The 22,547-nt window shown below is 51.6% G+C and overlaps 1 protein-coding gene and 1 long non-coding RNA gene across 2 annotated transcripts in view; both read right to left on the bottom strand.

Annotated features, from left to right (window-relative positions):
• Window positions 1-15,663, bottom strand: part of LOC116540827 — a 21,626-nt gene extending 5,963 nt beyond the window's left edge. The window contains exon 1 of the long non-coding RNA XR_004264596.1: window positions 15,587-15,663. This is a non-coding gene — a long non-coding RNA (uncharacterized LOC116540827). The remainder of the gene's footprint in view (window positions 1-15,586) is intronic.
• On the bottom strand, window positions 3,980-22,547 carry NOSIP (nitric oxide synthase interacting protein). Its single transcript, XM_032264602.1, has 9 exons — window positions 22,466-22,547; window positions 8,873-8,943; window positions 8,189-8,294; window positions 6,910-6,991; window positions 5,137-5,296; window positions 4,921-5,039; window positions 4,609-4,796; window positions 4,381-4,489; window positions 3,980-4,094 (listed from the first exon to the last, which is right to left on the bottom strand). Exons 2-9 carry the CDS (start codon window positions 8,940-8,942, stop codon window positions 4,023-4,025), a joined length of 906 nt encoding a protein of 301 aa, XP_032120493.1. The 5' UTR covers window position 8,943; window positions 22,466-22,547; the 3' UTR covers window positions 3,980-4,022.

Here is a 22,547-nt window from a genome sequence, read left to right as displayed (position 1 = left end):
ATCAGCAGATCAAACCCCTATGCTGTTGATGGGAGCCAGGCAGCCAGGTGGAGCTTCTAACTGATGTCAGAGCTTCTGATATTTTAAAAGCTGAGCTACAATTCACAGGCCATAAAATTAACCCTTGGCCAGGCGTGGTGGCGCATGTCTATAATCCCAGCTACTTGGGAGGCTGAGGCAGGAGAATCTCTTGAATCTGGGAGGCGGAGGTGGCAGTGAGCTGAGATTGCGCCACTGCCCTCCAGCCTGGCTACAGAGTGAGACTCCATCTCAACAAAACAAAATAAAGCCAGGTGTGGTGGTGAGTGCCTGTAATCCCAGCCACTTGGGAGGCTGAGTCAGAAGAATAGCTTGAACCCGGGAGGTAGAGGTTGCAGTGAGCTGGGAGATTGTGCCCCTGCACTCCAGCCTGGGCAACAGAGTGAGACTCCATCTCAAAAAAAGAAACTGAAGGGCCGGGCATGGTGGCTCACGCCTGTAATCCCAGCATTTTGGGAGGCCAAGGCGGCAGGCAGATCACCTGAGGTCAGGAGTTCAAGACCAGCCTGACCAACATGGCAAAACCTCATCTTTATTAAAAATACAAAAATTAGCCAGGCATGGTGGTACATGCCTATAGTCCCAGCTACTCGGCAAGAGGCTGAGGCAGAATTGCTCGAACCCAGGAGGCGGAGGTTGCAGTGAGCGGACATTGTGCCATTGCACTCCAGCCTGGGCAACAAAAGTGAAACTTTGTCTCAAAAAAAGGAAAAAAAAAAAAAAAAAAAAAGGAAATCTACTTTTTAACATGAAATCTCCTTCTCCCAGCTCCTTTTTTACATTTAAAAACTTCACACAGTAAAATCCACTCCTTTTAGTGAATAGTTCTACCAGTTCTGACAAACCAGGGTCACGTAACCACCCCAATCAAACTCTGAATTGTTCCTTCTGCTCCCCCGAGTCTTTCTCGCTACTCCCCACTTCGGGGTCAGTTCCTTCCCCTACCCTGGCAACCAAGGCTTTGTTTCTGGATCCTACAGTTTCACCTGTGGGCTGGCAGAATAAATCTTGCTGTTTTTATTTTTTTATCTTTTTGAGACGAGGTCTTGCTCTCTTCTACAGGCAGGAGTGCAGTGGGTGCTATCTCGGCTTACTGCAGCCTCCTCCTCCCGGATTCAACCAGCTCTCCCGCCTCAGCCTCCCTCGTAGCTGGGATTACAGAGGTGCATCCCCACACCTGGCTGATTTTTGTGTTTTTAGTAGAGAATGCGCCCGGGCCCCTGCTCATTTTTTTACATCCTTACGAGTAACTGCGACAGCTTTCTGAAGCGCTGTGTTTGAACCTCTCAAAGCTGGAGCCTTGGTGAGCACGCCTGCCATCAGCACCACCACGCCCCGGTCTTGCTCTGAACTTTAGACCAGTATCTAAGGAAACTGCTCATCAAAGACAAGGTTTGTCTGTCTTCCTGTCTCTTTCTTCTGCTATGACTGAAGCTGTGTTTCCACTCTTGCGTCCTCTCCAAGTACCTTAGAAGCTTCAATGACAGAACATGGTGCAGTGACTCAGCCTGTAATCCCAGCACTTTGGGAGGCCAAGGCAGGTGGATCACTTGAGGTCAGGAGTTCAAGATCAGCCTAGCCAACATGGCGAAACCCTGTCTCTACTAAAGATACAAAAAAAAGAGCCGGGCATGGTGGCGCTGCTGTAGTCCCAGCTACTCAAGAGGCTGAGGCAGGAGCTGAGCTCACGCCACTGTGCTCCAGCCTGGCAAAAGATTGAGATTCCAACCCAAAAAAAAAAGATTGGAGCAGGACCTTGACCTCCCACCCCATCCCCCCAAAAATGGGTCTGTGAACAGAGTGGGAATTAGGTTCCTTTGGGAAAACACAGGTGCAAGATTAGAAACCCTTCAAGTTGTTATTTGGGGCGAAGGTGATCTGTGCAACACGTGAACAAGATTGGGGTTCATAGAGGGCTGAGAACACTGGAAGGACTCGGATGGTTGAGGGGTTTGGGAAAGAGGACGAGGATTTGGGATGTTGAAGGAAAGGGCATGACATGGAACTCTGGGTATGGACGGGTGGGGTGGGAGCTTGCAGAGGTGGACAGGTCAGTGGGCCTCTGGGGGAGGGAGTGTCTGAAGGATGGGGGAAGTCCAGGACTGAGTCTGGGGGGGTTCTCAGAGGCAGCTGGCTCCTGGGTGAACCTGGCTTCTGTCACTCCCTCGAGCATGTGTGATACTGCTCAAGTTGTGCCGTCAGCCCCCATGGCCTATTCTGTGAAATGGGTATGGGCATCCCTCCCACAGGGCTGTGGCGGGGACTCAAGGGGCCTGAAGATTGACAGCCCAGGTGGCAAGGGCTCTTGAAACGTCTGGCACCTTGGGCAGCTGCCAAAGGCGTGGGGCTCAGGGATGGGGCATAAGCATTCTTAGGGACCAAGAGAATGTCCTCGAAGGACCTGGGGGAGCAAACACCAGCTTTTGGGGCTCCCCAGTGTGCAAGGATGACACAAACCGCCATCCTGGCAAATCTTTTCCTGCAGCCGGATGTATGAGCTGTGGCTCGGCCAGACAACAGTTAAGGGACACTTCCCGGCCCTTGGCCACATCCCAGTCCTTTGAATCCCACCTGGGTATTAGCTAAGAAGACTGTCAGACCTGGCGCGGTGGCTCACACCTGTAACGCCAGCACTTTGGGAGGCTGAGGCACGTGGATCACTTGAGGTCAGGAGTTGAGCCCAGCCTGGCCAACATGGCACAAACCTGTCTCTACTAAAAATACAAAAATTAGCCAGGCGTGGTGGCCCCAGCTACTCGGGATGCTGGGGCAGGAGAACTGCTTGAGCCTGGGAGTTGGAGGTTGCAGTTAGTCAAGATCACACCACTGCACTCCAGCCTGGGCAAGAGCAAGACTCTGTCTCAAAACAGAAAACAGTCATAGCTATTTGGGGGTCTGCAGTGAGCTGTGATTGCACCACTGCACTGCGGCCTCCGGGGTGGGAAAGGATTGCTCTCTGAACAGGACGCTGTGTGTATTGCTATCTCACTTTGGTTGAAACCTCATGTGTGCTCACATAAAGACCAGGAAGGACAGAACCTAGGTAGCCCTGCTCAGTGAGGCAGGCACACGCTCTTTATTCTTTTCATCTTTGCTTGTCTCTGTGCCGTTTTTCACACTGCTCAGCGGCTGCTTTTGTGACTTGATGGTCATTAAAAACAAAGCCGTAAGGGCAGCCCTTACATTCCCAGTGAAGTCTGAGGCCACCAGCTGGCGCCGGTTCCTGGTCTCCACTCTGCCCTGTCTCCCCCGCTCTCCCCTGCGCGTCCTCTGCTCCTTAAATCTGCAAAGTGCGTTGCTCCCTCTGGGCCTTTGCACTTGCGGTTTCCTCTTCCCTTCACCTTCAAGCAGCCACAGGTGCAGGGCGGCGCTCCTGACCGCCTTTCCCAGTCAGGGTGCTGTGCGCTTTCTCACAAAACTTCATTTCCTTTGTGGGTCGAATCACATGGCAGCCCGGAAGACCCGCTCCTGGGTATTTCCTGTACTTCAAACTTGGCCTGACTCCGGGAGCCCTAACAAAGGACTCTAGGGATTGATTGATTGATTGATTGAGACAGAGTCTCGCTCGTTAACCAGGCTGGAGTGCAGATTCAAGAGATTCTCCTGCCTCAGCCTCCCGAGTAGCTGGGATTACAGACATGCGCCACCACACCCAGCTAATTTTTGTATTTTTAGTAGAGACGGTTTCACCATGTTAGCCAGGCTAGTCTCGAACTCCTGACCTCAAGTGATCTACGAGCCTCGGCCTCTCAAAGTGCTGGGATTATAGGCGTGAACCACCGAGCCCGGCTAGATTTTGTTCTTGACGTGAGACCACGTTCAATATGCTTAGCCGGCTCTTTCAAACTCCAGCGTGTGCTGTCGGAGCGCTGCCTGCGCGGCCCGGCTTCCTCGCCTGCCCTGTCCCCGGGGCGCCCATGCCGCGAATGAAGGCGCCACGTTTCTGCGCACCCAAGCTGGTTTATTTGGTCTCCCGTGCGCACTCAGGCCTGCATCACCGGCCGCGATTTCTCTGCTTGCAGCTTCACTCCCGAGCCCGCGAATCCTGTACCGCCCTGGGGGAGGTAGAAAGAAGTGGGAGGTGGAGGCCGGCCCGGGGGTGACTGGCGGGGCTCCAGGAGGTGGTGGGGATCCCTAAGCGGGTTAAGGTGAAGCGGGTTGCAGGCTAAGGAGTAGGAGTTGGGGCGGGGGCGAGGCGACCGCAGGTGGAGCCTAGGAGGGCTGGAGGCAGGGTAGGGGCGGGGCCTTCGAAAAAGTCTGGAGGAGGCGGGGCCTAGGAGAGCACGAGGAAGGGGGCGGGGCCTTGGAGAGCTCGGGGAAGGGGAGGGGTGGGGCTCTCACCCGCTGCAGCACGATGATGTCGCGGTCGGTGAGTTTGTCTCCACTCACAGGGTCCACCATGTCCTTCCGAATTAGCTTCTCCACGCATTCAAGGGTGACCACAGCCCCACTGCGGTGAGGGCGAGGGCGGGACACTCCGATCAGAGGAGACCTACTGGCCCCAAGGCCGGCCCGCCCCACAGGTTCCTGGGTGGTCCCTTCCCTTCCCTCCCCTCCCAGGTGACTCACGAGGGCCGCAGCACAGCGCAGGGGGTGGCGTTGCTCAGGCTGTCGCGGGTCACGGCGCACACGTAGCGCTCGCTGCGTGTGATGAGCCCCACGCGGTCCACCGAACTGTCGAGCGGCGTGAAGTGCACAGGCGTCAGGTCCGACATGCGCAGGGGCTTCCCCGACATGGGGCAGGTCACCGTGCGGGACTGCAAGGGGCAGAGAGAGGAGGGCTCAGCAGGCAGGGCTGGCGCAGGTGGAGGGTGCACGGTCCCCGTGCGGGAGGGGAGGACGCTGGGGGACCCCTGGCGCTCTGGCACCGTGGGTGCTCACCGGCTTCTCCAGCTTGGTGGCCTTGGCTTCGGGTGTCAGCGACGGGATCCAGAAGCTGGGCAGCACTCTGTCCTTGTCCTTACTTGGGGGACCCACGCTGGTCCCGGGTTGGGCATCATCTGTGGGGGAAGGAAGGGACTCAGATGCCGCCCCACCCCCACATGCCCAGCCCGCGGCTCGCCCCCCACCCCCCACCGCAAGCCCACTCCGAGTCACCTGGGCTGGTGGCCGTGAGGGCCTTGGCTGTGAAAGGATTGAGGGGCCGGCTCACGATGGCCGATTCCTTCTCCAGGAAGCCCCGCACGTGATCCTGAGAGGCCGCCCGCTGAAGCTCCTTCTGCTCCTCCCGCCTGGCGCCACGCTGCTTCTCATAGGCCTGCCGGGAGGGGAAAGTGGGCTGAGCATCTGCCCGTGGGGCTGCGTTTGGACCACCCTAAGGGGTTGCAGGTATCTTCTTCCCATTTCACAGGTAGGTAAACTGAGGCCCACACAGGGGACCATCTGATGGAGGCGGTCAGAGGTGATGACTGCCTGGGCGGGTGTGAACCTTACTGTGCTGTACATCCAGAGTGCCAGGGCTCAAAGCCCATCTGTCACTTCTGTGGCCTGAGTGAGCACTATGACCTCTCCAGGCCTCAGTTTCTTCATCTGTAAAACGGGCTAACAATGGCGACCTACGTCGGCTGCTCACTGAAGGGTTACACAAGATGAGTGTTCAAAGCACACAGCCTCACCTGGCACTCAGCTGAGTGTTCAATGAATGCCACCTGCTGGCCAATTAGGTTTATTATACAGTGCATGCTCCAGACCCAAGGAAATGTGGAGGAGCCCACATCTATGGCTGGGCAGTGAGTACGGACGTGAGGAGTGACGTCCCGTGCTCAGCCTTGCCTGGCACACAGCAGGTGCCCAGTCGGTGCTGCAGTGCGAGATCACCCTGAGCCACACAGCTGAGTGAGGAGGGCCTCCGACACGGCCACCAGGTTGTGGGGGGGACACAGGCGCAGGGGGAGCCACTTGCTCAGGACAAAGAGCCCAACAAGGACGTGACCTGTAGTGTCTCCTGAGCATCAGCAATCCAGGCAGGGGAAGAGGGGGACAGACCCACTGTGCCTCAAACATGGGGGTAAACAGGGCCCCTCCTACCCATCAAATGGCTTTGCACATGGAAGGCCAGGCCAGACTCCCAGTAAACACCTTGAGAATGTTCACCTGCGTGCACCTCCCAGGTGCCCTGCTGCAGCCTCTGATTTGGCTCTGTCAGTCCGTTTTACAGATGATGAAACAGGCCCAGAAAAATGAGGTGATGTCGATTCATTTAGCACACCATTTTTTGTTGTTGAGATGGAGTTTCACTCTTGTTGCCCAGGTTGGAGTGTAGTGGCACGATCTTGGCTCACAGTAACCTCCGTCTCCTGGGCTCAAGCGATTCTCCTGCCTCAGCTTCCCGAGTAGCTGGGATTACAGGCATGCGCCACCACACCCAGCTAACTTTTATTTTTAGTAGAGACGGGGTTTCTCCCTGTTGGCCAGGCCGGTCTCAAACTCCCAACCTCAGGTGATTCACCCACTTCAGCATCCCAAAGTGCTGGGATTACAGGCGTGAGCCACAGTGCCGGCCCGTGTAGCTCATCTTTACTAAGAACCTAGGCCACAGGGTGGGAAGAACCGCAGTCTAGGGGGGAAGTGGGCATGTGCCAGACAGCCACATGTAGAGTTACAGCTATGCCAAGTGCCAAGAGAAGAGGGGACTGGGGCAGATCCAAGGGACTGGCAGGAGCTCAGAGGAGGCAGCACCTGGGCTACACTCTGGTGAGGAGGATTTAGCGGGAGCAGGAGGGGAACGGTGCACCAGGAAGAGGTAACAGCACGGGCAAAGGCCCAGAGGGAAAAAAGAACTGAGAGTGGAGGGCCCTGAATGGCTCTGCCTGTGAGCTCAGACTCCAAAGCTCCTGCCTGCCTGTGCCTCCCTCTCCCCATCTCCGTCACCTTCATCTGCCGGGCGATCTCCTTCTTCTGATGCAGAATGTACTCCAGGATGGCCTCACGCTCATACAGGTAGCCATCTGGGCTGCAAAGAAAGGGTGCAATAAGAAAGTGATCCTCCCGCCTCAGCCTCCCAACTTGCTGGGATTTTAGGCAGGAGCCACCATGATCAGCCCCAGGCTCGGTCATTTGCTGGAATTGACAGAACTCAGCAAAGCTGTCATACTCATGGTGAAAGAATGTAGATTAAAATCAGCAAAGGAAACAGGCACATGGGGCAGAATCTAGCAGAGACCAGATTTGAGCTTCTAGCTGTCCTCTCCCAATAGAGTTGCAGGGAAAGTGCTTCATTCTCCCAGCAACAATGTGAGACACATACTGCTGCAGCCAGGAGTTCGAGACCAGCCTGGGCAACAAAGCGAGAGCCCCTTGCTACAAAAAGCAAACAAAAAAGGCCAGGTGTGGTAGTGCACACCTGTGGTCCCAGCTACTCGGTGGCGGGGGGGACACAGGGGAGGCCATGGGGGTGCACAGAGGCGGGAGGATCACCTGAGCCTGGCAGATCAGTGAGCCAAGATATCACCAATGCACTCCAGCCTGGGCAACAAAATGAGACTCTATCTCAAGAAAAAAAAAAGGCTGAGGCAGGTGGATCACGAGGTCAGGCATTTGAGACTAGCCTGACCAACACGGTGAAACCCTGTCTCTACTAAAAATACAAAAATTAGCCAGGTGTGTTGGTGGGCACCTGTAATCCCAGCTACTCAGGAGGCTGAGGCAGGAGAATTGCTTGAACCTGGGAGGCGGAGGTTATAGTGAGCCGAGATCGTGACACTGCACTCCAGCCTGGGTGACGGCAAGACTCTGTCTCAAAAAAAAAAAAAAAAAGGACCTGAAGGTGGCCTTGGGGGCCCTGATCATTAGTGTCTTCTATAAAATATACCACTAATTGAGCACGTATTTAGCACCTAGACTCAGCACCTGTTAAGCTTTTGCACTACCATCAGAGGCAGGTCATGGGAAGTGCTCCTGAAGACCTTCTGTGGTGGCCTCAGCAATGCTCCAAGAGCCCTGCACCCCATTAGGAACATGTCCCTTTCCATATGTTCCACACTATGAAAAAGACACTAGGATCATGCCCCTGTCTCAGGTGAGAACACGGAGGCTCTGAGGATAAATTACTCCTCCAGGGTTCCCTGCCTGTGCTGGTGGCCAGATCCACACACAGCCTCCTCCTGGTGGTTCCCTTGCCCCTCCCCACCCACCCCTGACCCCAGCTCACGTGACAACAGGATCGTGGCAGGGCTGCAGGGAGAGGCAACAGCAGTCGAAGTCCTTCACAGCATCTCGGCTCAGTCGAATGTTCTGGGTCCCATAGCCTGAGGCCGCTGGGGACAGAGATGGGCAGAGTGATGGAGGGGCAGAGCAACAGGAGACCTGCCCCTCTCCAAAGCCCGGGAGAGAGGACAGAGACAACGCCGCGGTGGGGGTGGGGGACACAGAGAGAAACAGGCATTCAGGAGCTGTTGTCTGTGTGCTGGGGCAACAGGCTGAACCCAGAGGGAGGTGTCAACCCTGGAGCGTACGTGAGAGGCAGACAGGCCTGGTCACACTGAGTGGCAGCTCGGTGGAGGGGCTGACTTATGACTCCCCTCCAGTCTTCTGGCTGTTACCAAGCTCGAGTGCCTGTCCCTATTTGGGCCTCAGTTTCTTCCTCTGGAACATAGGGTAACAACACGGCGCTCCCTGACGCTCTGTTGGGAGGAGTTAGTTCATGCGCAGAAGGCAGGGAACACAGCGCCAGGCCACACGGGGGCGTGGGATCACCCGGCTATGGCTTACGTGGTCATGGCCATCCGCGTATGTTGGGGGCAGGAGAGAGACAGGGACACAGCGGAAGCAAAACCTCGGCGCGAGGGGAGATGGTGACTCCGAGACACATCCGCACCCCGCCCCAGTCCCCCACCTGTGTCCTTCTTCTTCTCGTGGTAGGTGTAGACAGCCCCCGCGGTGCAGTTCTTGCCGTGCCGCGTCATCCTAGGGAGGAAGGAAGGGAAAGTTGCGGGATTGTGGTGACCCGAGGCAGGCAGCACAGGGACGACCTCTACAGTCCCCAGAGCTCATCTGCCTCCTCGATGGGAAAGCGGAGGCGGAGACGGGGTGAGGTGGAGGAGAGGGAGGGCATGTGGTCGCCAGGCCTCCTCCAGGGAGACTCACCTAGACTCGTTTAGATACTAAAATAGCACTTTTTTTTTTTTTTTTTTTTTCCTGCAGGGTATTCCGTCTCTGCCAGGCTGGAGTGCAATGGCGCGATCTCGGCTCACCGCAACCTCCGCCTCCTGGGTTCAGGCAATTCTCCTGCCTCAGCCTCCTGAGTAGCTGGGATTACAGGCACGCGCCACCATGCCCAGCTGATTTTTTGTATTTTTAGTAGAGACGGGGTTTCATCATGTTGACCAGGATGGTCTCGATCTCTTGACCTAGTGATCCACCCGCCTCGGCCTCCCAAAGTGCTGGGATTACAGGCGTGAGCCACCGCGTCCGGCCTAAAATAGCACCTTTAACAACAAAATTCTTTGAAGGTAAAAGGGCAGGAGGCCAGGATTCAAATTCTAGCCACTACTTCAGAATAGCTGGGGTGGTGGCTGTGCCATTTAACGGAGAAGGGGGAAAAAAAGACGCCAAGGGGGCCACTACTGATGAATCCACTCCGCCTTCCCTTCCCCTCCCATATCTGCAGGCTCGATTGTGGCCAAGGAGAGGACAAGCCCAGTGATTGGCTCAAGCCTGGGCACTTAGCCCAGCTTGAACCATTCAGTGTTTGCCAGTCCACTAGCGATTGGATATAGTGGCTGTGATTGCATCTCAGATCAGCCAATCAGAGAGCAGGTCAGAGTAGGGCTCTGTCTAGGGGAAGAGCTACCTCCACTCTCACTGCAGGCAAAGGTGGAAAAGCAAGCCCCGGAACCCTGGAGCTCAATTCAAAAAATAAAACTTTTTTATTCTGTGAGTTTTCAAACACATACAAAACCAGAATAGTATAAGGAACCCCTATGTACCCAAATCCTGGGGTCCAGCAGCTGTCAACATTCTGCCACCCTACTTTGATACCTCCCTGGTCATCATTCCCCACACGTGAGTGCAACCCCACCTTTTAAATGACTTTATTGAGACACAATTCACACACCGTAAAATTCACACTATTAAAGTGGTTTTAGGCTGGGTGTGGTGGCACCTGCCTGTAATCCCTGCTACTAGGGAGGCTGAGGCACCGAGAATTGCTTGAGCCCAGGAGGCAGAGATTGCAGTGAGCTAAGATCACGCCACTGCACTCCAGCCTGGGAGACAGAGCAAGACTCTGTCTCAAAATAAATAAATAAAAATAAAGTGGTTTCAGTGTATTTAAAACTAATTGCAGAACATTTTCATCACCCCCATAAGAAAGCGGCTCATTAGCAGTTCTCTCTCCAACCCCAGCCCAGGGCAACCACTCCGCTATTTTGTCTCTGTCTAGACTTACCACTCGGAACATTTTATATAAGTTGAATCACACAATATTTGTCCTTTTAGGTTGCCTTTTTAATTTTTTTGAGACAAGGTCTTGCTCTGTTGCCCAGGCTGGAGTGCAGTGGTATGATCACAGGTCACTACAGCCCTGACCTCTCAAACTCAAAGGGATCCTCTCATCTCAGCCTTGAGTAGCTGGGATTACAGGTGCCCGCCAGGATGACTGGCTACTGTTTGTCCTTTTATGTCTGGTGGCTTTAATTAAGCATGCTTTCAAATTCAACTTTAATCCGCTTTGTGGAATGTGGCAGTACTTCATTCCTTTTTTTTTTTTTTTTTTTTTTTTAAGAGATGGAGTCGCCGGGCGCGGTGGCTCAAGCCTGTAATCCCAGCACTTTGGGAGGCCGAGGCGGGTGGATCACGAGGTCAAGAGATCGAGACCATCCTGGTCAACATGGTGAAACCCCGTCTCTACTAAAAATACAAAAAATTAGCTGGGCATGGTGGCACGTGCCTGTAATCCCAGCTACTCAGGAGGCTGAGGCAGGAGAATTGCCTGAACCCAGGAGGCGGAGGTTGCGGTGAGCCAAGATCGCGCCATTGCACTCCAGCCTGGGTAACAAGAGCAAAACTCCGTCTCGAAAAAAAAAAAAAAAGTAATGGTGAGGAATCCCCAGTCCTACTTAGCCATCATTTCCCATCAGTCCGGCAGGTATGTCCTCGGTCTGTATGTTGCTACAGATTCACCCCTGCATGGACGCAAGCCTCGGATTTGATGCCTGTGACAGGCATGCATGCTAAACATTGGATACCACTCTGCTTTGTCATATAGACAAGGATGTCACCACAGTTCCCCGAGGGTTAGAGGAAGAAAGAGAGAGAGAGAAAGGAGGGAGGGAGGAGGAAGGAAGGAGAGAGGGAGGGAAGGGGGGAAGGGAGGGAGGGAGGGACAGAAGTAAGTCAAATCCTTGTCCACTATGACAACAAAGCAGCTTGGTACCCAATGTCTAGCATGTGAGCAAGGACGTTTTTCAGATAAATTGTTTTTTCTTCCTTTTAAGACAGGGTCTCACTCTGCCACCCAGGCTGAGTGCAGTGGCACAATCAGAGCTCACTGCAGCCTCAAACTCCTGGGCTCAAGTGATCTTCCCACCATAGTAGCTGGGAATGCAGGCATGCACCACCATGCCCAGCTAATTTTTTACCCAGACGGGGTCCTGCTATGTTGTCCAGGTCGGTCTTGAACTCCCGTACTCAAGGGGTCCTCCTGCTTTGGCCTCCCAAAATGCTAGGATGACAGGTGTGAGCTGCTGCACCCAACCCTGCTTTTAAGATAAATTTTAAAAGTGGAATCACTGGCTCAAAGGGTATGTGCATTTAAAACATGGTTAGAGGCTGGGCTGAGTGCAGTGGTGTTTACACCTAATCCATCCCAACCAGTTACAGATTTGTTACTTCTCCACTTCCACTGCTTCACTTGACCAACCTTAAAAAAAATTTTTTTTTTTTTGGTTGGGCGCAGTGGCTCACACCTGTAATCCTAGCACTTTGGGAGGCCGAGGTGGGTGGATCACCTGAGGTCAGGAGTTCAAGACCAGCCTGGCCAACATGGTGAAACCCCATCTTTAAAAAAAAAAAATTTTTTTTTTTTGAGACGGAGTCTCCCTCTGTTGCCCAAGCTGGAGTACAATGGCATGATCTCAGCTCACTGCAACCCTCACCTCCCAGGTTCCAGCAATTCTCCTGACTCAGCCTCCTGAGTAGCTGGGATTTACAGGCATGTGCCACCACACCCAGCTAATTTTTTTGTACTTTTTTTTTGTACAGATGAAGTTTCACCATGTTGGCCAGGCTGGTCTCGAACTCCTGACCTCAGGTGATCCACCCGCCTCGGCCTCCCAAAGTGCTGGGATTACAGACATGAGCCACCGCGCCAGGCCAACAACTAGCATCTAAAATGGTCAGTTCTACGATAATGCATGCATTCACAGAAATCACGACAATAGGCAAAGCCCTGCAGGCTTACGGAGACAACAGGACTGTCGCAGTCCTCATAAACTTTATCAGTGATGCTTAAAGAAAGACTGGAACAGAATACAAAAGGAGAGAACAGTTTCAAACGGGTGAAGTGGTTAAGACATACCAACATACTCCAAAAAATATGGCACACGACCTTGACAAAGACTTGAAGTTTGTTGTGGCAATGGGTGTGGGGTGGAGGGAGCACCGTGTGAATCACTGTGATGTGGTGGAAGGAGGGTTATCTGAGATCTGATGGAAAGTCCTAGTACCAGATGTGGATGGGTGTGGCTCTAACACCCCGGGAACTGTGGTGATATTATTTGTTAGGAGTGCCGCGTATGTGTGCTTTGTGTTTTCCTACACACACACTTATAGCAGAGTGCAGTTTCCTGGATTCACCTTGGATGTGTGTAAGCAAATGTGTTATTGGTGTTATGCTCAAATTGTGCCCTAATATATCAATTGCATTGGAATAAATTCACACTTTCAAAATAAGCATTATAACAGAACTGATGGTACACAAAAACTCCAGCAAATCAAGAAGAAAGTAGCAGCCACTCCGATAGAAAGATGAGTAAAAGAGGCTGGGTGCCGTAGTTCATGCCTGTAATCTCAGCCCTTTGCGAGGCCAAGGCAAGAACACTGCTTAAGGCTGGGAGTTCAAGACCAGCCTAAGCAATATAGCTAGACGCCATCTCTACAAATAAAAAACAATTTTTTTTGAGATGGAGACTCGCTGTGTCGCCAGGCTGGAGTGCAGTGGTGCAATCTCGGCTCACTGCAACCTCCGCCTCCCAGGTTCAAGCAATTCTTCTGCCTCAGCCTTGGTGGCGCATGTCTGTAATCCTGTCACTTTGGGAGCCCAAGGTAGGCGGATCGCCTGAGCTCGGAAGATGGACACCAGCTTGGGCAACTTGGCAAAACCCTATTTCTACGAAAACTACAGAACTTACTTAGCCAGGCGTGGTGGCACATGCCTATAGTCCCAGCTATTCAGGAGTCTGAGGTTAGAGGATTGTCTGAGCCTGGGGAGGTGGAGGCTGCAGTGAGTTGAGACTGCTCCACTGCCTTGGAGCCTGGGTGACAAAATTACTTAATGAGCAAAAGCTATGAAGAGGCAGAAGAAACTCAAAAGCCCAACACACATATGGAGAGATGCTGAAATGAAATCTTCTAATGAAATCTATAGTGATAGTTTACACCTATCAGCAGGCTGGCCAGCCAAATTTTGAAAGATGGGTAAGATCAAAGCTTGGTGGCCCTGTGGGGATCACAGGAACCATTAGGCAATGATGCTGGGACGTGGACAGTGTCAGCCACCCTGGAACACAGGCTGGCGGTACTTTGGTAAGCAGGTGTATGTAGGTGTATGTGATTCTGCACTGTGGTACATGTGCCCCAAAGTAATTCCCAGAGAGATCTGCAGGGAGCATGGGCCAGGACTTTCACAGCAGTGTTATGTATCCTAGAGGAGACTCAAAGGCTGCTGAATGTACTAAAACGTGGTGACTGACAGCCCTCAGATCCAACAGACTAGCATCATGTGAGGATCTTTAAATCATAATGCTTGAGACCTCAATACCAGGTAGGCACAGGAAATCTACAGGTGCATACAATGATACATTTTAAAGAACACTTGGGCTGGGCACCGTGGCTCACGCCTGTAATCCCAGCACTTCGGGAAGCCAAGGCAGGCAGATCACAAGGTCAAGAGATCAAGACCATCCTGGCCAACATGGTAAAAACCCACCTCTACTAAAAATACAAAAATTAGCTGAGCATGGTGGCTCGAGCCTGTAGTCCCAGTTACTCGGGAGGCTGAGGCAGGAGAATTGCCTGAACCTGGGAGGCGGAGGTTGCAGAGAGCCAGGATCACGCCACTGCACTCCAGCCTGGAGATAGAGCAAGACTCCATCTCAAACAAACAAACAAACAAACAAACCAAAGAACACTTGCAGGCTGGGCACCGTGGCTCACGCCTGAGGTAAGCTGATCACTTGAGGTCAGGAGTTCGAGACCAGCCTGGCCAACATGGTGAAACCCTGTCTCTACCAAAAGTACAAAAATTAGCCAGGCATGGTGGTGTGCACCTGTAATCCCAGCTACATGAGAGGCTGAGGCACAAGAATTGCTTGAACCCAGGAGGTGGAGGTTGCAGTGAGCCAAGATTCTACCAATGCACTCCAGTCTGGGTGATAGAGACTCGTCTCAAAAAATAAGTGAATAAATAAAAAGAACACTTGCAGACAAAAGGCTCCACATTACACATATTAGCTGCATTCAGGAACAATTGTCACCTGCTCTCAAGTAGGCTGCAAGTAGGATCCAGAATTTGGGACGGGGAGCACAACCAAGGGTCCCACCTCTGTAAAAAGCAACTTCATCTCTATCGCCCCCTTCTGGTTGCTTTGAAAAACTTGCCTTTCCCATTCACAACTTGAAACACACAAACCTCTGGGAGCTACGGAGCTCTCTCTCCCCCTACTGGCGTCTTCTCAGAAGCCACACTTTGGGTTTTAAGTATATTTACACAGAATCAGTGCAAAGCCTTTACAGGTTAAATGCGTTTTGACAAATGTATACACCCTTGTGATCATGACCCTGTGGAGATACAGAACCTTCCTATCACCCTAAACATCTCCCTCACGCCCCTTCTTGATCAGTGTGGCCCTCGAGGCCACCGGGGCTGCTGGCAGAAGGGGACCTTGATCAAACTTCACCCAGGCTCCCCTCTACCCGCCAGGCTCCTCCTCCGACTTCCCCTGACCCACAAGCTTCACAGTGAGCATCCAGCACCTGTTGCCTCCCCTCGCTCACCTGCCACCCGCTCCCCAGCCCCCCCAGCTGCCACTCATGAAGGTCATGTTGACCTTTTCATGGACACATTCCCCACGCTATTCTTAGTCGTCAACTGCCTTGACTCTCTGCGGTATTTGGCTCTGGGCACCTCTGCTTTCCCAGAGATGAGCTTGCTTGCTTTTGTGGCCAAGAACTGAGGTTTCTACATAGATAAGGACATTTTCCCTCCAAAATGAGAGAAACAGCTAGAGTGGGAGCATTTAAAACTTTCTTTTTTTTCTGAGACGGAGTTTCGCTCTTGTTCCCCTGGCTAGAGTGTGATGGTGTGATCTTGGCTCACCACAACCTCCACCTCCTGGGTCCAAGCGATTCTCCTGCCTCAGCCTCCCGAGTAGCTGGGATTACAGGCGTACACAACCACACCTGGCTAATTTTGTATTTTTAGTAGAGACAGGGTCTCTCCATGATTGTCAGGCTGGTCTTGAACTCCCGACCTCAGGTGATCCACCCACCTACGCCTCCAAAAGTGCTAGGATTACAGGCATAAGCCACCGCACCCAGCCTAAAATTATTAATTTTTCTAGAGACAGGGTCTTGCTCTGTCTCCCAGGCTGGAGTGCAGTGGTGTCATCACGGCTCACTGCAGCCTTGACCTCCTGGGCTCAAGTGATCCTCCCACTTCAGCCTCCCCAATAGCTAAGCTAATTTAATTTTTTTGTAGAGATGGGGTCTCGCTATGTTGCCCAGGCTGGTAAACCCCTGACCTGAAGTGATCCTCCTGCCTCAGCCTTCCAAACTGCTGGGATTAAAGGTGTGACCCACTGGGTCACAGGGTAAGGGAGCAATTTTTTCTTTGCTGGGTGATAATAAAGAATAATCCCGAGGCTAAATTTTTATATTTTTAGTAGAAACAGGGTTTCACCATGTTGGCCAGGCTGGTCTCAAACTCCTGACCTCAAGTGATCTGCCTGCCTTGGCCTCCCAAAGTGCTGGGATTACAGGCGTGAGCCACTGCACCCGGAAAACTCTTTGATTTTTAAAACTCAATGATTTTTAAGATCCTGAGACCAGAAAGCATGAGTGCCTCCAACCTAGGGTTCAAGAATAGCCAGGTTCAGGATTTACAAACCCCAGAAGCTGAGCTCTCGCTCTCCCATGCTATATTGTCTCTTTGGTAGGTCCAATTTCAAAATAGAAAGCAGAACTGCTGCCATCTGCTGTCACTGGCATTTCAGAGGAAACAGGCGCAGAGCAGGAGCAACTGATGTCGGCATCATCCCCACCTCCCAGGGCAGGAGACAGACTCACAGTGTCTCCCAGTTGGGATGTGGCAGAGCTGGGACTCAGACCTAGAAAGCCAGGCTCTGGAGACATTCCTCTTAACTATGTGGCAACTGTCAGTCCTCCCAGGAAACTCACAATTGCAGACAAAAAGGCCTATCCTTTCCTTTATTTGCAGCCTTTGCAATCCAGAGTGCATTCTCCTTCATCACATCTCAGTAATTTCAGTAATTCTGGTGCTAAATTTTCTATTTTTTTGAGACAGAGTTCTGCTCTTTTCGCCCAGGCTGGAGTGCGGTGGCGCAACCTCAGCTCACTGCAACCTTCGCCTCCTGGGTTTAAGCGATTCTCCTACCTCAGCCTCCCAAGCAGCTGGAATTACAGGTGCCCACCACCATGCCTGGCTAATTTTTTGTATTTGTAGTAGAGACAGGGTTTCGCCTTGTTGGCCAGGCTGGTCTCGAACTCCTGACCTCAGGTGATCCACCTGCCTCGGCCTCCCAAAGTGCTGGGATTACAGGCATGAAGCCACTGCACCCGGCCTTGCCCATTTAAGAGGTAGGAAAATGGAGGCTTGGAGAAACTGGTCCCTTCCTTAGTCAGACCACAGCCTTGGGGGCTTTTCAGAATAAAAGTTTGATTAAGTCCCTCTCTTCAACTGCTTCTTGGACATGACTCAAGACAAAAACCAAACTGTGTTCAGACTCTAAGTGTAAGAGGAATGAAAGAACAGGAGAAGCGCCCTTTTGTAACCTCTGGTGAAACAGCTGACTCAGGCAACGACTGTTGATGGATGGCATTAAGGGAGAGGCTGGTGGGGCCTGGATATTCACAGGATGCTAATTCTTGCTACTGGAAGCGACAAGGTTGGAGCTTTACGATGCGGTTTTCGATGGCTGCCATAACAAAATACCACTCTGGGTGGCTCAAACAATAGACCCATTTCCTCCAGTTCCTGAGGCTGGAGGTCTACGTTCAGGCTGCCAGCATGGTGGGGTTCTGGAGACGCCCTCCTCCTGGTTTGCAGATGGCTACCTTCAGTGGCAGAGGAATAGCTCTCTGGCGTCTCCTCTTTTTTGAGGGGAGTCTCACTCTGTCACCCAGGCTGGAGTACGGCGGCACGATCTCGGCCCACTGCAGTCACCTCCCTGGTTCAATGATCTCCTGCCTCAGCCTCCCAAGTAGCTGGGATTACAGGTATCCGCCATCAGGCCCAGGTAATTTTTGTCTATTTAGTAGAGACAGGGTTCTGCTATGTTGGCCAGGCTGGTCTCGAATGCCTGACCTCAGGTGATCTACCTGCCTCGGCCTCCCAAAGTGCTGGGATTACAAGCATGAGCCACCGTGCCCAGCCTCCTCCTTTTATAAGGACACCGATCAATCCATCAGATTAGGGCCCCACCCATTCACCTTAATTATTTCCATAAAGGCTCTACCTCCAAATACAATCACGTTGAGGCCATATGAATCTGGGCGGTATTCAGTATATAATGCTCCCTGAAGTTTGGATGAATTTTGCCACCCCATGAAATCGGACACCTAGGCAGTACACAACAATGAAGGGACCAGCTCTGAAGTAGTCACCCAATAGCGGAACTGAAATTTAATCAGGCCTTTACATTCAATTTCCGGATTCCATAGGAGGGAATAACAAAAAAAGGGCCGGAGAGTAACTGTTTTCAACTTTGCAGGCCAAACAGCCCCTGTAAATACTCCACCCTGCCCCTGCAGCATAAAAGCAGCCACAGACACACAAATAGGCATGGCTGTGTTCCAATTAAACTGTATTTATAGACCGTGACACAGAATCACATCTAATTGTCATAGGTCACCAAGTTCATTCTTTTGATTTTTACCAGTTATGTAAAAATGTTAAAAGCCATTCTTAGTTTGCAGGCTGAACAAAAACAGGTAGCAGTTAAAAAGTCAGATAGCTTGGTCGGGTGCTTGGGCTCTCACCTGGAATCCCAGCACTTTGGGAGGCTGAGGCAGGGAGATCACAAGGTCAGGAGTTCAAGACCAGCCTGGCCAATACGGTGAAACCCTATCTCTACTAAAATTTCAAAAATTAGCCAGGTGTAGTGGTGCATGTCTGTAGTCCCAGCTACTTGGGAGGCTAAGGCAGGAGAATCGCTTGAACCCAGGAGGTGGACGTTGCAGTGAGCCGAAATCACGACACTGCACTCCAGCCTGGGTGACAGAGCAAGACTCCATCTCAAAAAAAAAAGTCAGATATCTGCTGGTGGTTCTGGCTCACACCTGGACACAGCACTTTGGGAGGCCAAGGCAAGAGGATCACTTGGACCCATGAGTTCAAGACCGCCCTGGGCAATATGGTGAAACTGTGACTCTACCAAAATAAATAAATAAAGCAGCAGCAGCCAGGAGTTTGCGACCAGATTTGAACTTGCTGTGGGCAACACAGCAAGACCCCATCTCTACAAAAAACTTTTTAAAAACCTAGTTGGAGCCGGGCGCAGTGGCTCAAGCCTGTAATCCCAGCACTTTGGGAGGCCGAGGCGGGTGGATCACAAGGTCAAGAGATCGAGACCATCCTGGTCAACACGGTGAAACCCCGTCTCTACTAAAAATACAAAAACTTAGCTGGACATGGTGGCGCGTGCCTGTAATCCCAGCTACTCAGGAGGCTGAGGCAGGAGAATTGCTTGAACCCAGGAGGCAGAGGTTGCAGTGAGTCGAAATCGCACCACTGCACTCCAGCCAGGGCAACACAGCAAAAAAAGATAAAGGACTGGAATATACATTTCTTCAAAGTTCTACAAATGGCCAATAAGGACGGTAAAAGATACCAGTTCATACCAACTAGAATGACTAAAATCAAAAAGACAGATAATAATAAGTGCTGGTGTAGAAACGGAGAAACTGGAACCCTCATGATTGGTGGTAGAAATGTAAAATGGTATAGCCATTTTGGAAAAGTCACAGTTTCTCAAAAGATTACACAGAGTCACCTTTTGAGCCAGCAATTTCACTGCCAATAGAAATAAAAACATATGTCCACACAAAAACTTGTATACAAATGTTGCTAGCAGTATTATTTATAAAAGGTAAAAAGTGGAAGGCCGGGCACGGTGGCTCATGCCTGTAATTCTAGCACTTTGGGAGGCCCTGAGGTTGGGAGTTCAAGGCCAGCCTGACCAACATGGAGAAACCCCTCTCTACTAAAAATACAAAATTAGCTGGCCATGGTGGCACATGCCTGTAATTCCAGCTACTTGGGAGGCTGAGACAGGAGAATCACTTGAACCCAGGAGGCAAAGGTTGCAATGAGCCGAGATCCCACCATTGCAGTCTAGCCTGGGCAACAAGAGCAAAACTCCATCTCAAAAACAAACAAACAAAGTGGAAACAACACAAATATATACCAACTGAAGAACAGATGAGCAAGATAAGTATATCCTGGGCAAAGGAACATTATTCAGCCACGAATAATGTTCAGCCAATAACGTGGCTGGCTGGTGCTGATGGCTCACACCTGTAATCCCAGTACTTTGGAAGGCCAAGGCAGGAGGATCACTTGAGCCCAGGAGGTTGAGGCTGTAGTGAGCCATGATCAAACCACTGCACTCCAGCCTGGCCAACACAGTGAGGCCCAGTCTCAAAGAAAATAAAGGCCAGGCGCAGTGGCTCATGTCTGTAATCCCAGCAGTTTGGGAGGCCAAGGTGGGTGGATCACCTGAGGTCAGGACTTTGAGGTCAGGAGTTCGAGAACAGCCTGGTCTCCAACTCCCGACCTCAGGCGATCCACCTGCCTCCACCTCCCCAAGTGCTGGGATTACAGGTATGAGCCACTGCTCCTGGCCAATGCTGATTTTTAAAACAGGTAGCTGGCAGGATTTGGATTTGGTGGCAGAATATAGTTAGCTGATCCCTGGCGTAAAGAAGCAAGTAAAATGAGGCCAGGTTCAATGGCTCAAATCTGTAATCTTGGCACAGCACTTTGGGAGGCCAAGACAGGAGGAGCATTTAAGCCCAGGAGTTTGAGGCCAATCTGGGTAATATAGCAAGACCTTATCTCTATTTTTAAATAGTTTAAAACAAAAAAAGAGACAGAAACAAGTAAAATAAGACCACAGAAAAAGCAAACGGACAAATTCAGATGGTGGGATGATCAACAGAACTAGACTTAAGTTTCTTCACTGAATTGATTTCACCAAGAAAAAAACAAACTGGAGTGGAAGGGGGAACAGTTTTTTTTTTTTTGAGATGGAGTCTCGCTCTGTAGCCCAGGCTGGAGTGCAGTGACGCAATCTCGGTTTACTGCAACCTCTGCCTCCCAGGTCCCGGTTCAAGCAATTCTCCTGCCTCAGCCTCCCAAGTAGCTGGGATTACAGGCATGCACCACCACACCCAGCTAATTTTGTATTTTTAGTAGAGACGGGGTTTCTCCATGGTCAGGCTGGTCTCGAACTCCTGACCTCAGGTGATCCACCCGCCTCAGGAGCCACCGCGCCTAGCTTAATTTAGAAATTTAATCAAGTTAATCAGTTTAACCAAGTAGCATTCTGTTTTCTGTTTCTGCTTTTCTCAGCCCTTTGTCTCTGAAAACAACCTCCTCCTCTGCTCAGCTTATTGGAACACTCATGCCATTTTCCAGTATTAGATGTCTCATTCTAGATTTGCAAATAAATGCCAACTAAGATCTTCTCACTACATGTGTTGTAACTTTGTCTTTTGACAATCATGAAGTGTCATGATGCCTAGGATTTGTTTTAATCTCTTTAAGTTAAGAAATAAAAATACACCTGGTGCGGTGGCTCACATCTGTAATCCCAGCACTTTGGGAGGCTGAGGCGGGTGGATCAGGAGGTCAGGAGATCAAGACCATCCTGGTCAACATGGTGAAACCCCGTCTCTACTAAAAATACAAAAACATTAGCTGGGCATGGTGGCGCATGCCTGTAATGCCAGCTACTGAGGAGGTTGTTGCAGGAGAATTGCCTGAACCCAGAAGGCGGAGGTTGCGGTGAGCCGAGATCACGCCATTGCACTCCAGCTTGGGTAACAAGAGTGAAACTCCGTCTCAAAAAAAAAAAAAAAAAAATACAAAAATTAGCTCGGCGTGGTGGTGCGCACATGTAGTCCCAGCTTATCGGGAGGCTGAGGCAGGAGAAGCACTTGAACCAGGGAGGCGGAACCAGGTGCAGTGAACCAAGATCGTGCCACTGCACTCCAGCCTAGGCGACAGGGCCAGGTTCCCTCTCACACACACACACACAAAATACAGCAAGTATGGCCAAAATAATAATTTGTAGATTTGGGTGACAGGAATTCCTATTTCTTCTCTCACTTTCATATAAGTTTGAACATCTTCATAAGAAAACATTAACACCCAACTGCCTCAAGGCCCCCTCAAGCCCCAAGTTCACAGAATTAGCAGCACAATCAGAATGTGAATCTATGACTGCCGGATCCCGAAGCTCCACGCAGGAAAACGTGAAGCCCTGTACCCACCCCGAGAGGGAAGTGGATGTCAGGTGAAAAGAAAGTGGCGATGGACGACTGGACAATCTAGTATCGCCCGCCGTCCCATCACAGTCCGGGAAACTGAGACCAGAAAAGGAGTTCTCTTCCCTCAACTCCCACGCCTTAGACCCCCAGCAATCCCAGTCCACTCCTTCCCTTGGGACCGCCAGCAAATAGCCATCTGCAGCGGAACTGTAACTCTCGGGAGAACTGGCCGATGCTAGCTACCACTTGGCTGAGTTTATAGTGAGAGAGAGAGAGAGAACTGACCGATGCACGGTTGGCCACCTCCAGGGGAGCGTAGCTCAGCTTCAAACTTGGGGCGCCCGTACAGCTCTATTAATAATGATCGACAGGGAGTCCGGAATCCAAAATCTTGCCCAGGTCTCCCTCAAGACCCCAGACCTCTAGCCCGCAGGAAAGTGATCCCAGCAACACTCTTCCTACATCGTCTCGAACTCACCTCAAGAGCGACTCTCAGTTCCTTGGTCGTTTCTTCAACTGTGCCCAGACACCGGAAAGGACCGCCGGTTACCCCCTCCGCT

Source organism: Sapajus apella, unplaced genomic scaffold (assembly GCF_009761245.1).
Source record: "Sapajus apella isolate SASKATOON/1434 unplaced genomic scaffold, GSC_monkey_1.0 scaffold144, whole genome shotgun sequence".
Classification (NCBI taxonomy): Eukaryota; Metazoa; Chordata; class Mammalia; order Primates; family Cebidae; genus Sapajus; species Sapajus apella.
The sequence above is the reverse complement of the archived record's forward strand: the minus strand, read 5'-3'. Positions and strand labels throughout refer to the sequence as shown.